The 16,596-nt window shown below is 35.7% G+C and overlaps 1 protein-coding gene across 9 annotated transcripts in view; it reads right to left on the bottom strand.

Moving 5' to 3' along the window:
• DMD (dystrophin) overlaps window positions 1–16,596 on the bottom strand; it is a 2,273,580-nt gene that overhangs the window by 1,254,665 nt on the left and 1,002,319 nt on the right. For all 9 annotated transcript variants that reach the window (XM_046672830.1, XM_046672828.1, XM_046672833.1 and 6 more), the window contains 3 exons: window positions 13,802–14,014; window positions 10,819–10,932; window positions 9,674–9,829 (listed from right to left, as the gene is read on the bottom strand). In XM_046672830.1, coding sequence (XP_046528786.1) covers window positions 9,674–9,829; window positions 10,819–10,932; window positions 13,802–14,014 — 483 coding nt within the window. The remainder of the gene's footprint in view (window positions 1–9,673; window positions 9,830–10,818; window positions 10,933–13,801; window positions 14,015–16,596) is intronic.

The raw sequence follows: 16,596 nt of genomic DNA, 5'->3' as shown, positions 1-16,596 counted from the left end.
ATTACTGCAGCTTTGTAATAGAGCTTGAAATCAGAAGTGTGATGCCTCTAGCTTTGTTCTCCTTTCTTAGGATTGTTTTGGCTATTTGAAGTTTGTGGAGGTTGTGTGTGAATTTTAGGATTGTTTTTCATATTTCTGTGATAAATGTCATTGGAGCTTTGATAGGGATTACACTGAATCTATAGATGGCTTTGGGGCATATGAACATTTTAACAATATTAATTCTTCTGATCCATGAACAAAGGATATCTTTCTACTTATTTGTATTTTCATCAATTTCTTTCATCAAAGTCTTACAGTTTTCAGTGTACGAATCTTTCACCTCCTTGGTTAATCTTATTTCTAACTCTTTGTTTTTGATACTACTGTAAATGGGATTGTTTTCTTTCTTTTACAGATAGCTCATTGTTACTGTATAGAATCGCAACTGTTTTCTATATGGTTCTGAACATTGATTTTGTATTCTGAAACTCTACTGAATTTTTTCATTCTAACAGTTTTTCGGTGAAGTCTTTAAGATTTCCTATATATAAGATCATATTACCTGCAAACAGAGACAATTTTACTTCTTCCTTTCTGACTCGGATGGCTTTTACTTCTTTTTCTTTTGCTCTGGCTAGGACTTCCAGTACTATCTTGAAGAGGAGTGGTCATAGTGGGCCCTCTTGTCTTGTTCCTGATCTTAGAGGAAAAGCTTTCTACGTTTCACTATTGAGTATGATGCTAACTGTGGGCTGGTCATATATGGCTTCTGTCATGTTGAGGTACATTCCTTCCACAACAAATTTGTCGAGAGTTTTTATGATGAGAGGATGTTGAGTTTTGTCAAATGCTTTTTAAACATATATTGAGATGATCGTGATTTTTATCTTTCATTAATGAAGTATATCACACTATGTAGTATATTTTCATACGTTTTTGTATTACTGATTAATGTCCTTTCATTTCAGCTTGAAGAATTCCTTTCAGAATTTCTTGTAAGGAAATCTAGTGGTGATGAACTCCCTCAGCTTTTGTCTAGTAAAGTTTTTATCTCCACTTTTTTCGAAGGACAACTTTGCTGGATAGAGTATTCTTAGTTGGCCTTTTTTTTTCCTTTCAGCACTTTAAATATATCATCCCACTCTCTCCTGGCCTGTTAAGGTTTCTGCTGAGAAATTCACTGAAAGTCTTATGGGGGTTCCATTTTAGGTGACAAGCTTCCTTTCTGTTGCTGCCTTTAAAATTCTCTCTGTCTTTGATTTTTGACTGTTTTAATGTGTCTTGGAGAAGATATTTTTGAGTTTAATTTGTTTGGTGCCCTGTGAGCTTTATGAACTTGGATTGTGAAATCTCATTCCAGATTTGAGAAGTTCTCAGTCATTATTTCTTTGAATAAGACTTCTGCACACTTTTCCTTCTCATCTCCTTCTGGGACACCAATAACTCACAAATTGCTTCTCTTGATGGTATTCCATAGTGCACATCGATTATTTTTACTCTTTCTTCTTCATTCTCCTCTGACTGGATAATTTCAAAGGTCCTGTCTTCTACTTCATGGATTTTTTTTTCTTCACATGATCTATTCTACTGTTGATGCTCGTTAGCATATTTTTCATTTCTTGCCTTGTATTCTTCAGTTCCAGAATGTTTCATTTTATTATGATTTTTCTTTTTCAAACTTCTCATTTTGTTCATGTATTGTTTTCCCAATTTCATCAAAGAATCCTTTTTTCTTTTCTTATAGCTCATTGAGCTTCCTTAAAACAGCTATTTTTATCAGACAGGAAGTCTTTATCAGGTAAATTGTGGATATCTAAGATCTTGAGGTTGCTTACCAGAAAATTATGATGATCCTTTGGTGGTGTCATGATTCTTTGATTTTCACTTTCCCTGAAGTCTTGCATTGCTATCTTTGCATTTGCAGCAGCAGTCACCTCCTCCAGTCTTTACTGACTGACTTCAGGGGAGAAGTACCTTGTGTAAGCCGTTCTAGGGATTCTCAGGCTTTCTGAGACCTTCTATGGATATGACTGTTCCACACTTCTTGCTCCCTCTCGTGGCAGAATTCTTAAGCTTGCATACCTTCTCTTGATCCTGCAAAGCACCAGGTTGGGTAGTGACAGCCTCCCTTTTGCTTTCCTAAGAGTGGTGCTATATGCTCAGGTTTGTGGTCTCTCCCAGGCTTGCAGATTCAGACCAGCTTTCTGTGCACGCTCACTAGCTGCCTGCAAAAACTTGTTCCTGCTTTCATCAGGAGTGTGAACACGGAACTGGCCATATGGTGTGTGTGTGGGAGGTGTGGGAGTGGGTTTGGGTGTGTGGTGTGCTGGAGGTACCCATGGACCAGTGGGGGGTATCAATAGGCAGAGTGACCCCAGCAGCCACTGGGTGGGCCTCCTCATGGAGCAGTGATATGGTAACTAAGATTCATGTACTTTTAACACATTTGTTCCAAGCCCTAGCTGCTATTCTCCCAGCTGCTCACCACCCCTCTGTAGTGTAACTCACAACTCAGTACTATGGATGAAGTGAGAGAGAAATGGGCCTCTTTGTCAGGATCCTGCACATCTGGGGAAGCCAGGTGCCCAATTGTTTGATCTCACTTTTCCCCATAGGAGAAATCATGAGCTGAGAAGTGTTCTCTTGGCACTGAACTATGCCCCTTGGGGGAGGGGTGACACAGGTAAAGCTAAATCTTACCCCCTCCAATGCATCCAGTCTCAGATTTTTTTGTTCCAACAGTGTGCTGGATCTTCTACACTAGACTCCTAGACTTCCACATAGGCTCTCTCATCCGTGGGTGACTTACTAAATCAGTGTCCTCCAGGGGATACTTGACCATGGATGAAGGGCTGGAGCTAGTTCAAGGCCACTGCAGGGTCCACAGCTAGGACCGAGGTCTGGACACCTACTATGTGATTCACAGGTGGGTGAGACTCCCCCTAGGTCCCTTGGCATATGGTGCTGGATCCCATAGCTTTCACAATGGCACAAGGAGACAAGAAGACATCAAGAGCTTTGGCTTGGATTAGTGGAAGAATGGAGTTGTCATTTGTCATGCCAGGAAGACTATTAGGATAGCAGTTTGGAGGGTATATCAGGAATTTTGGGGGGCTTGTTAGATTTAATATGTCTATTACTCATCCATTTAGAGGTGTTGAGTTGTAAAACAGGTATGCAGGTCTGGGATTCAGGAAAAGGTCCAGATTGTAACAAAAATTGTGGGAGTAACAACTTACAGATAACATTAAAGCCATGAAGTTGGATGAGTTCACCCAGGAAGTGAGGGGTGATAAAGAAGAGAGAAAGTCGAAAGACTGAGCCCTGGAACAATTCAAAGTTTAGAAGTCAAGGCAAAGGAACCACCAAGGTTATTGATAATGGTCATAAAAATAGAAGGCAGACTAAGAGAGAACAAAGAAAGAATATTGATACAGAAGCCAACTGAATAAAGACTAAACATTGCATTTAATGATATGAATTCACTGGTGACCATGACAAAAACTGCTTCAGTGGAGTGGTGAGGATGAAAACTTGATTAGGGAGCATTTAAGAGAGAATGGGGAGAGTGGAATGGGGAGAAAAGGGCTTCTTTAGAGGGGAATGGAAATGGAGAGGTGACTGGAGGGAATGTGAGGCGAAAGGAGGATCTTTTTTAATGATAGGAGATATTACAGCATAATTCTTTGCTGATTGGAATGATCCCATAGAGGGAAGAAATATATTGTTGATGTAAGAGGTAGGGGGATGTTCAATAGCTGGCATAACATCTCTCTGCAGACAAAAGGGGATGGGATCCAAGATATAAGTGGAAAGACTGGCCTTACATAGGAGCACAGACAGGTCATGCACGTCAACAGAGGGAAAGCAGAGTCTGTGAACTAATGCAGGTCAGTGGGAGTATATACAACTTCCCTTCTTGTTTCTAATTTATTAGTGAAACAGGAAGCTAGTTAATTGCCATAGAGTAAGGAGGGAAGAAGAACTGTTACAAGTCTGCAGAAAGAAATCTGTGAAATAGTTACCTAGAAGAGTGGGACTTTGAATGGATTTGAAAAATGTAGTAAGATTACCTGGCAGCTCCAAGGGGCTACTTGAGGTTTGTGGTGATGATTTCAAAATGAGACTAGTCAGCATGATATGTGTTTTCCTCCAGCCATGTTCATCCTCCCCAGTGCACAGCATCAGTAGAAAAGTGAGTTTGACCAAGTTTAGTGTTGTCACATGGGTATGATGCAGCAAGAGAGGAGAGGACAAGGGAGTTGAGGGCAAGTATAAGGGGTAATTTTAATGATAGATCATAAAACCTACCATGAGTAAGAAGTTACAGAGGGAAAATGAAAAGCTTCTCTGATGAGAAGTGGTAAGATCACTGGTTATGCATACCATTAGGATGGAAGAATTTTGGGGTTGAATTACTAGGGGAATGAACTGGAAAGGAAGTTGCTGGTGGCTGCACAATGGAAGCTTGAGGTTCAAAATATGGAGAAGTTACTGGTAATGACAATGTTTAGGTGATGAGGCTGGGAGAGAGTGGCTGAGGTAGGGTGGAAGACAGAATCACTGGAGGAGGTATCAAGAAACTTAGGGCTCACGAACTGCAAGAACCATCTAGGAAGATATTGAAATCACCAAGAATCACGTCAGGAGTGACAGTGAGTCAGTTGTTAAAATACTTAAGGAATAAAAGGCAGGGTGATCCAGGAGTCTGTAGATGACTGCATGCGAAAGATGTATTGAATGAGGGAAAGACAATGATCTTCAAGTTGCCAGAATGATATCCACCTGATTTCTAGAGCCAGTGTTTCTTGATAATGATTTATCATAAATTTATAGCCACTATTAATGAAAATATATAATCATGCTTAATTTATTTAGAAATTATACACACTTTATACTTTTATATATGGAGGTTTATGTCTATTTCATCTCCATTTATTTTATTTAAGAAGTATGCCCATAGCAGTTACTCTTTGCTAGGTACTGGTCTGCATGCCTTATAGAGATTAACTGATTTAATTATTGTTATAAAATTCTTACGAAGTAGGTATTAATATGATCACATTGTAAACATTGGGAAACTGAAGCACAGAGAGATTAAGCAACTTTTCCAGGATTACACAGGTAGTATACAGTTAGGGGAAAGATCTAAACCCAGGCAATCTGGTTCCAGAGCTCCTGGTCTCACACACTATGTTTGCCTCTCCATGTATAAGAAATTCTTCTCCATCCATAAGAACTTTTATTTTGTGCAATTTGGCCAAGCATTTTGGAGGAGTGGGTCTGGGAAATCCTTTCATTGTGAGATATGAGTTATCTTACATAAATGTTATCTTTATTTTTGTACACATCGTTGACATGCCCAGTTCAAATGTCCCACTTGAATTCCAGATGCATCTCTGACTGCTTATTAACATGACCAAAATGGAAGTATTGATCACTCTACTAAGTTAGTCAATTTTGTTCCTCCCTTAGCCCCAGTCTTTCCTTCTTCAGTTAAAGGCACCGTGGCCAACACTGTTGCTCAAAACAGAAAACTCTGAATACACTTTGATTCCTCCCTCCCCCTTCCTCTGGACTTTTAGCAAGTACTCCTCTTCAGCAAATACTGTCATTTCTACTCAAATTTTATTAAATGAAGAAAGGCATGGGTCATGTTAGAATAGGAATAATGGTCATGGATGGATGTGAATGTGGAAGCCCTGATCAAAAATATAACAAGAAAAAACTTGTCTAATTGGTTGGCAGAAACAAGAAAAATAAGACTATGTTATATAAACATAACGTTGACCACACTGAGAGAGAGAAGCTCGCTGGAGACTAGTCACGGAGGATAGAGTTTCAGCAAAGTTTGAGTCACACAAGCACTTGGGTACAGTTTTGCCCAGAATAACATATCCCCGCCTTGTGTTAACTGCTGTATAATGGGAAAATATACATAAGAATAAACAGCAGTGAGACAAAGCAACAAGTGTTCAAACCAGCTGCATCTCTATGGAAGAACTTGGAAATATTGGGAGAGGTTTGGACAGGAACAAAATATGATGTCACAAGAGGATTATATATTTCAGATTTCTTCACATCTCTCAATCTCCACTAATAATCCCCCCATTCTTTGCCAGTATTATTTCCTACCTGGACAACTACAATTCCTACATGTCCTACATGCTTCCACTTGTGCCCCTTTGGTCTATTCTTCATATAACGTGACTATATAGCAAACTTTTAAACAATCACTTTAGATGATGCCACTTCTATGCCTAAAAGTCCAATAGATTCCCAGTGTACTTGACATACATACCAAATTCTCACTGTGACTTATAAGACAGTTCTTGACACTTATTTCTCACCTGTTTTAGCCTGGCTCATGCTGCTCCACTTCCAGTGAGTGGCTTCCCTTGAGTTCCTGAAACATGCTCAGCCCTCTACTGCCACAGAAGTTTCTCCTACTTCATTTTCTATTCAGAATTTCCCAGTCCACGCATCTAAGTGTCAGGCTCTTCTCACTAACAAGGCATCAGCTTTAATTTCACCTCTTCAGAAAAGACTTTACAGACTACCCAATAAAAAATACGTTTCCCAAAACAAAAAGTGACAAATGTTGGAGAGGTTGCAGAGAAAAAGGAACCCTCATACACTGCTGGTGGGAATGCAAACTGGTGCAGCCACTATGGAGATTTCTCAAAAAATTAAAAATAGAACTACTGTATGACCCAGCCATCCCACTACTGGGTATCTATCCAAAGAGACTGATATCAGCAATTCCAAAAGTCCTATGCACCCCTATGTTCATCACAGCATTATTTACAACAGCCAAGACATGGAAGCAACCTAAGTGCCCATCGACTGATGATTGGATAAAGACGATATGGTATATATATACAATGGAATACTACCCAGCCATAAAAAAGGATAAAATCATCCCATTTACAACAACATGGATGGACCTTGAGGGTATTATGTTAAGTAAAATAAGCCAGATAGAGAAAGACGAACTCTGTATGACTCCACTCATAGGTGGAACTTAAACATGTAGACAAAGAGAGCTGATTGGTGGTTACCAGGGGAAAGGGGGGTTGGGGGGTGGGCACAAAGGGTGAAGTGGTGCACCTACAACACAACTGACAAAGAATAATGTACAACTGAAATTTCACAAGGTTGTAAACTATAATAATCTTAATAAAAAGTAAAAAAAAATAGGTTTCCCGCTCCTGTTACTCTCATTGAGAACATTCTGATTGCTTACTTCAGGGCATGTATCAACAGTAAAATTAGGCATTTGTGTGATATTGTGTTAACTCACTTTCTATCTTCTCTACTAAACTGTACCTTCCATGAGGATAGATACTATGTTTATTTTATTCCCTACTTATATCTGATACAAAATGCTTAATAATTATATATTTAAATAAATACTCAAGTAAGGAAGAAAAGGTAAAAGTGTTTCTCTAAATTGTTTTTACATGTATATGATTGATTTAATAAATATACAACAATATAAAGTATATATAATTATGAAACTCCTTCCCTCCCTCCTTCCCTTTCTCCCTTCTCTCTTTTGAGTATGGTTCACTAATTTGTGGGTTATTTTTAATAATGACCATTGTTTATTTTAGAAATAGCTCGAAGCTTGATAATTTTTATTTGGCTACATAACTTTTAGAATTTAAGATACTCTCAACCATTTTATATCTACAAAATCAGATCATGGGATCTCAAAGTATCTTCAAGTATATCAGGCATTTGTACAATTTTGTTCCTAATTATGTGTCTTTTTCCAGACTCTGGCATCTACAAACAAATGAGGAGTTATCTTTAACCCAAGAAAGAACAACACATCCTCATTTTGTGTATAGATGTTTCTACAATGCATAGATTTACATTTCATTTCCCTTCTTTTCTCTGGAGCCCTGAATTGGTCCCAACAATGAAACTTGGCTTCCCTGCTTTTACTACATTGTCTTCCTTCTCTTCTTGAGTGCATGGTTCCTTCCTTTCAAAACCTAGGGCACTTGGTGATAAAGCTGGAGCATGGGCAGTGTGACATTCCAAGGAGAACTAGAGAGATGTGAAATCTTCTAGGGTGGGATGAGAGTGTGGCTGGGATCTGTGGAATTTTTGTTATGCAGCAGGCTAATGTGTTTACAACACTTCTCTTGAACAAAACATCCTTGGTACATTTTATAGCAGACATAAGCTTTTAAGCAAAAACATTTTAAGAATAGAGATGCTTTAAAAATTATACTTCCCTAACAAAAACACTGAGGTTTCAGCAATGTTGTTGACTTTATATATATATATTTTGCTGTTGTTTTCTCCCTTGTTCTAAATTAATTGGTGGTGTTCTTTCAATTGATCCATAAAAAAAATTCAACAAACAAATATCTTTCATACTGGCCTTCCAGGAAAACATCAATGGTATAATCTATTATCTAAATAATATTTTTTCCTGAGTATTCTTTTCAGTACTGGCGTACTCCAAGAGAAGAACACAAGCTAACTGACCCAGGGCTGTCCCATCTGTGAATTAATAGAACTGCTGAGCATTTGTCAGTGATGGTATTAGCTGGGTGACTTGCCCAGACTTTTACTTTTCTAAATTCTCTTCTGTTCCAAATTTAGTTTTTGCCTCTTGGCATGATTTCTTTTCAACTTTGAAAGGTTACTTAGAAATAATGAAAGACTGACTGCCTCTAATACACATGAAATGAAACCTCTCGTTAACTTCAAAAGAGGTATTGGTGTATTGAAAAGTAATTGGTGCTTTAGGTCAAAATTTCCTCTTTTGAACAAGAAGTATTTGATACAAAATACTTGTGTATATAATATTTACTGTTCCATAATTTAATCTTGAAATTGAAAATAAACATCTACAAAACACTCTGCTGTATAAAAATGAGGAACTCAGATGTGTGTATAATTATTTTGTGTTTTTTTCCACTGAGCTATTCTTAACTATTTCCCAATTTTAATTCATTTATTGAAATAAGTGTATTGAAGAAGCCAAATGTCAATCTTAACAATCAGAAGAGTGAAAATTATCATATTTGTACATACACATGTATTACTCATTCATTTTATTGCTGTACCAAGTACAAGTATAAAGTATATTTTGTTGTTGTTGTTGAGGAAGATTAGCCCTGAGCTAACATCAGTTGCCAATCTTCCCCCTTTTTTTTGCTTGAGGAAGATTAACCCTGAGCTGACATCTGTGCCAATCTTCCCCTGTTCAGTAAGTGGGTTGCTGCCACAGCATGGCTGACGAATGGTGTAGGTCCACACCCGGGATCTAAACCCACGAACCCAGGCCGCCAAAGCAGAGCATGCCATACTTAACCACTAGGACACAGGGCTGGCCGCAGTATGAAGTATCTTTTGTCAACCAAATTACTATTATAAAGTTATGCATTGAAGAAAACATTCAATGAAAATAATGCCTAAGTATAGGACTTTATTGTTCAGTATGACAGTTGTATTCAAGAAGGGCATTTTAGCACCCCAATAGGATAAATGAATACTATTTAAAATACTATGAAAATATTTTATATGCTAGACAAAGGCTAGTTTGAATTAACTGTGCTTTAATACATCAACATAGTCAAGGACTAAGCTTTAAAACGGCAATGGTGAAGGGAGACATTAGAAAAACAATTAAATAGACGCAAGTCACAGTGAAAGAGACTGTACATACCTGGCGGCACATGTGATCCCACTGAGTGTTAAGTTCTCTGAGTTCTGTCTCAAGTCTAGAAGCAAACTCTGGCTCTGCTTCATTCTTTATCTTCTGCCCACCTTCATTGACACTGTTTAGACTGGGCTGAATTGTCTGAATATCATTGACTAAAAGCTAAGGAAATAATTCAGTTTAAGCTAGCTGAAAAAACCCCACAACTAGAAATGCAACATAGACAGGAAAGACACAATTAGGAATCATGACATTACACAGGAATTTTGTCCTCTAAAATATGAAATAAATTACATATAAATTTATACATCTCTATATGTCTCTATATATCTCAGTCTCACAAAAAATGTTCAGTGGTTTTTATGGTATGAATGAAGTGGGGAATTATCTATATTCCACTTAGATTAGCTATGAAAGGAAACAGATTTTTCTTGTTAGAAAAATGTGTGAAAATGATGGGCTTTATACATTACTATTTTTGAAAGGATTTTGGTTTTCAAATGCAAGATATTGCACCAATTGTTTATCGCATGATAGGTGTGAAGGTTATTTGTAAGGTAGATTTGTTTTTTTTTTTAGCTTGCATTTGCGAAGAAAATTCTTTAAACAGCAGATTATTTCCTTCTTGCTGCATGACAATGGTATAATGAATATCATCTAAAAATCTGTATTGTGTAATTTTATAGTACAGTGCAATCTACATAGAGAGAGCAACATAGTATGAAAAATAATCTGTAATAAGATATAACAAATAGTTCAAAGGATTCTTTACCTTTAAATTAAAATTCATTTTATACTAAAATAATCTGATAAAACTAGGGTTGAGTCAAAAGTACTGTTTTCTGTTTCTCATTTATTTAACCCAGTTTCTCCACCCTGGCACTACCATCATTTTGGACTGGGTAATTCTTTGTTGTAGAGGGCTACCGTGTGCACTGTAGGATGTTTAGAAGCACCCTTGGTCTCTACCCACTTACATGCTAGTAGCATCTACTCCACTTCAAGTTGTGACAAACAAAAACGTCTCCAGACATTGCTAAATGTCCCCCGGGGGGGGGGGGGCAAAATTGCCCCAGTTGAGAATCATTGATATAACCAAGTAATAGTTTCCATGTAAAAGTCTTCATATGATAGGTGTCATAAAATCTTACCCTGCACTGTTTCAGCTGTTTTTTCAGAATTTCTGAATCCCCAAGGGCTGGCCATTCCTCTTTCAGGAAGACATCAACTTCAGCCATCCATTTCTTCAGGGTTTTTATGTGATTCTGGAATCAGAGACTCATTTTAAGGCATTATTGGGGTGCTGATGTCTCCTAACACAATTCATCACAGTGATGTGTCTGAACACAAGCCCAGGAACAACTCCCATGTTTGAAGGATGTCTCTAAGTAGCTCTTCAGGAAAAGAATATTTTTACTAAGACTGCATTTTTATGGTCTACTGTATGAGCACTGGTGTATGAAGTCTGCTATTGTTAAAAATAAAAAATTACTACCAAATGTGGTTTTATGATGTTACTCTTGAGAACATTAAATCATATCCCCCTCTAGAGAAATTTTAAGTTACAAAACAATTCATGATAATACTAACAATGTGCCCTTACAGTACATAAAACAAACTATGAACAATAAACTCAATGTAATGGTGTCTTTATAGCCTCGCTAAACCTCAACTCCCACAAATTGTTTTCTACAGTTGACAGTTTAAAACAGTTGCTTCAGTTGGGAACTTTCAGACCAAGATTTTGTCATCTTTAAAGAGAAAACTTTTGCTTTTAATTTATTACATGCCTGACCAGGTTGAAGTAATGATCAGATAAAAAAATGTCATCTTTTATCATTTATAAATAGCCAAGTACCTCCCGTTATTCTTTCACATATTACCTTTTTATTTCTCTTGCTTTTTGGGGCTACTTTTCAAATACATGATTTTCACACTTCTTTATTTTCATACAATTTAACTATGCTGTCCAGATTTGCCATTTTCTCCTTTGTAAATTAAATTTCTATTGAAAATATGTGCTTCACAGAAATTCTCCCCTTCGATATGATTAATAAATTTGACTAAATCTAAGAACTTTAGATTTCAACATTATCATCTTGCTGATATCTCTCGTGTCTGGTTTTGTGCTTCTTCCACATTCGCCCTTGTTCTAGTTCAGATCTATCACTAGCGCCTCGATTACTACATTAGCTCTTTTTGGTATCTGCCTCCATCTGACCCCATTCTAATCCATTCTCCAGACTGATGTTAGTATTCCTCTCTACTTCTTTCTCTTATTATTGTGAAGCTTTGAAAACACAAATACTATCAATTTTTTCCCCTTTAAGATACAAATAACAGTTTCACATCATTATTTTTAATCCCATCATTATTAGGCTATAATTCTTATTCCAAGGTATGGCACCCGGGATCATTCATTATCTACTCCTAGACCATTTTTCCAATCCTATATTTTGTTTATCTCCAAACTTGTCCTTTGTGTCCCCAGTACTGAACCACTTCCAGTTAATTGAACACACTGCTCCATTTTGTCAGGAACTCTTTCTTCCTCTTTATCAGCTGACTGAAGTCTACTTGTTGAAGGTAATCCATGTTCCAAGAACATTTCAGAGCCTTTTTCCCAAGTTTATGCTGGATTTTTTTTGCCTATTTCCATAACATTTACCACACTGTTTAATTTACTTCTTGTTGTAGCTGAATATTGACTTTCCAAAATGTTCATGCCCTAATCCTCGGAACCTGTGACTATTTTACCTTACATAGCAAAAAGCACTTTGCAGATGAGATTAAGTTAAAGATTTTGAGATGGGGAGATATCCTGGGTTATCCAGCTGGGCACAATGTAATATCAAGGGTCCTTATAAAGAGGGGAGCAGGAGTGGAAGAGTTAGAGAGGCAGATTGGAAGATGCTACACTGCTGGCCTTGAAGATAGAAGAAGAGGACACGAGACAAGGATTGTGTGCTGTTTCCAGAAGCTAAAAATGACAGGGAAACAGACTGTCTACTAAAGCCTCCAGAGAGAACACAGCCCTGCCTACACCTTAATTTTAGCCCTCTGAGACTGATTTTGGACTTCTGACCTTCAGAACTGTAACATAATAAACTTGTGTTGTTTTAAGCCATTAAATTGGTGGTAATTTGTTAGAGCAGCAATAGGAAACTAATGTACTTAACCTTTCTCCTTCACTAGAATCTGGGCTCCTTGATGGCAAGGACCACATAACTGTACCCTCTTTTACCACTGGTACTGGCAAAAATGTGTTTTTATCTATGTGTGTATGTATACATATATGAAGATACACATATGTTTACATGTACAAGCATGTACGTATTTAGGTTGTGCTTTCCGGAATGTTTTAGGACTGCTCAGTGTTTTGTTTTGTAAAAGGTAAGAACAAACAATGAAGTAGATGGAGTGGGATTTTCAATCCAGAATCATCTTGTTCCAATGCTTTTCCATCATGCCACGATGCTTTCAAAGATTCTTCCCAGCAATAACATTTCTCACAATAATTCATCACATAAGAGAGATATTACCTATATCAGAGATATACCTATATACCTACATATACCTAAATATTTCAGACTTCAGACTAGAATGTAATCGTTGGTTTACTGTTTTCAGTTTGGGTGATTAGTATTTGAATAATGGTGGCATTATTCAAATAAATTAAGTCAGTAGAAGCTGGTTTGCGGAAGGTGATGGGGTCAAATTTATCCATACAATTGTAAGAGAAATACGCTGATGAAATGATATGGCTACATTATATGATAACTTTTATCTATTCACAAACTAAATTATATCGAGATTTCAATGGACAACCAGGCTAAAAGAAAGATTGGTTTTCAAAATTAGCATGCTAGAAACATGTTTAAGTCCTATGGATATTTGTGGCAAAGAATTTAATTCTAAAGAAAATCTAAGAACCAGAACTTCTAATTACTGTTTTCTTAAAAGGAATAAGCAAACTATACTCCTTTGAGAAAGATTTATATCTTTTGATGTTAGTACTGATTTGGAAGGACTATGGAGATTAAATATCTATTTGCCTTTACATTTTTTCATTCATCGTTAGGGGGGAAATAAGTAAAGAAAAAATGAACATAAAAAAGTAAAACCGTGAATTACCTGAATTTTTCGGAGTTTGGCTATTTGCTCCTCTAGCTTTTGGCTGTGTTCGACCAGCTGGGAGGAGAGTTTCTTCCAGCGGCCCTCAACGTCTTCAAATTCTGACTGATATTTCCGGCTAATCTCAGAGGGCGCTTTCTTTGACATCTCTTTCACAGTGGTGCTGAGATAATTTAGGCCACTTTGTTGCTCTTGCAGAGAGCTTTGTAAAGCCTCAAAATTGAAAAGGAAAGTACATGTATACTAACTGATGAATAATAATGAGTTTCATTGTGTAGTTTCGTTGATGAGCTTCAGTGAAATTAAATGTACTTAAAATGAAAGCTATCTTTAGATTCAAACATCTAAAATAATAGATGATGTAATAGTTATAAAATTACTAGTGGTAATTTAAATTCTACTTTTTATCATAAGAGTAATTTGCACATTATTCAGTAATATGTTATTTAAAAGTCTATGCCTATTTTTATGAATAATGTTAAATAAATCCAAAACTATATCTTACTGAACCAGAATTTTAGCACACTTAATTTTATCATATCACGTCTGTGTATTAATAACTGCATTTATGATACAGTTAATGGAGTTTAACTTAATTATACTGAGCCTTTAGTAAAACAGTTTCTAACCTCCCCAGGTAAAAAATATAACTAAATCATATGGACATATAGGATAACAAAACTTTGAATAAGTTACCAGATGGCTGGTCTACTAATGCCAGTTAACTAAAGTTTCATATTTTTCAAAAGACATTATCCTGTTTTGTAGTACTTAGTGAAATTCTAGAGTAATTTTGGGGGGTAGTTATAAAGTCAATTTTACATTTATACCGTATAACCTATGCAATCTCTTATAATAGGATGCCTATCTTTAGGTTTCTCCTACTCAACATGTATTTAAAATGCTACTTTCTGGTTATAAAATAGCAAAGGTTCAAGATAAAAAATGGAAAAAAATACATATTATATACAGCTATTATAATTTTATATAAACTTTCAGTTTCTTCTATGTATAACTAAATATTGAATATCTGATCTTATTATATATAAACATACACAACTATTCCTCCTTTGATAATGTGACCTATAACATCCCCCAAATATGTCAAATACATAACTTTTATGATTGCATAATACCTTAGGGCTCTTTTGTAGTTCTTTAACTTTTTTACTTTATTAAACTGTTACCATTGACTGATTGTTTAGACAATATCTAGCATGCATATAACCAAATTTTGAGTTAAGCTTTTTATTGTGAGCCTTTTCCCATGTCATTGTTTTCTAAAGACATACATTTTAATGGCTTGTCTAGGTCATTTAACCTTTTCCCATTATTAGCTCTACAAATTAATTTTGAGTTTTTCACTCCTGCAAATTATGTTTATGATCTACCTATCTACCTACCTATCTATCTATCTACACCATCTATCTATATCTATTTCCATCTATCAATATCTTTAAGTACATTCTGGTCATTTCCATAAGATGGAGACTTCACGGAAATCATATTCACGCATACAATTAAATGAACCATTTTGTATGTTATTAGGAATTACTGAAAGTTTTTCTCAGCAAAATTTACATTCCCACTAGTGAGAATGCAGCCCATTGCTGCCAGATCTGCACTCATTATATTATTATATCTTCTGGGTTTCTCTTTTTCTTTTCTTTTTTTTTTTGCAATTTAGTATGTAAAAAATGGTATTTCATTTTGTAAATTTGTACTTCATCATTTACAATTCGAGTTACAATTTTTCTTAGGTGTAATGGTTGTTTCTGTCTCTTTTTGGTGACTTCCTTATAAATGACTTTCTCCAGTATTCAGACAAATGTTTTCCCTGGTCTTATTTTTCTTTTCAGTTGCCCCTGGTAGTTTTACAACGTTTGCAACTGCTTCCATTGATTACTGTGCTTCCCAATCAATTGTGTTTTTTTAAGATTTTTATTTAAAATTTTGCCAACATTTATGCTTATTAAAGTACTTTTGAGCTTTTTAATCCACGTGGTATTTTGTTTTCGTGTAACATTTGATGCAAGGTTATAACTTCATTTTTTTTTCATTTAGTTTATGCATTTTCTCAATAATATTTATAAATTTTCTTTTTCACTGTTTTTTAGTAGAAATGTACTCTTCTACTCATCAATGCAGCGTTTCTTGTGTTAATCCACTTCCTTAATTGCTATACCTTTTTACTCTTATTTTTTAGAAAAAGTTTATAATTATATTGTCACATATCGTTCAAAGTAAACTTTGGAATCATTCCAAGTATGAAAAACAATAACAAAGAGAAAAAAGATTAAATAGTTATCGTTTGGTATTATAATACAGGAAACAGTCTAAATAGGACAATATATAATGAGAAATGTTTAAATAAAGATTTATTTGAAGAAATACTCCTAAATTACTTATTTAAAGAAATAATCTTTAATTTTAAAAAAAGACTGGATAAACAAAGTTAAAATTTTAACTAAATTCTCAAAATGGGGATATATTATTTTAGCTCCTAAAAATAAGTAATGAGTACGTTTTCATGTCTTAAAAAATAAAATGTGATTGGATATACAACACAGGCGTTTTCACTTCCCATATTAGCATGTAATATTTCCTCATACAAAGCTGCTAAAAATGTTGTTATTAGAACTCAAGTAACTGACTACAACATTACATAAGACTAGTGTTTAAATTAAAACTAATTTTATAACTACACCGATTTTATGTCTTTCTGTTTGGAAATGTGAGAGGAGTTATAAATCAGCAAGCAAAGGCCAAAAATAATACTATAGATTTTATAATAA

The sequence above is a fragment of the Equus quagga genome, chromosome 10, assembly GCF_021613505.1.
Source record: "Equus quagga isolate Etosha38 chromosome 10, UCLA_HA_Equagga_1.0, whole genome shotgun sequence".
NCBI lineage: Eukaryota > Metazoa > Chordata > Mammalia > Perissodactyla > Equidae > Equus > Equus quagga.
This window is presented reverse-complemented; position numbering and strand designations above follow the sequence as displayed.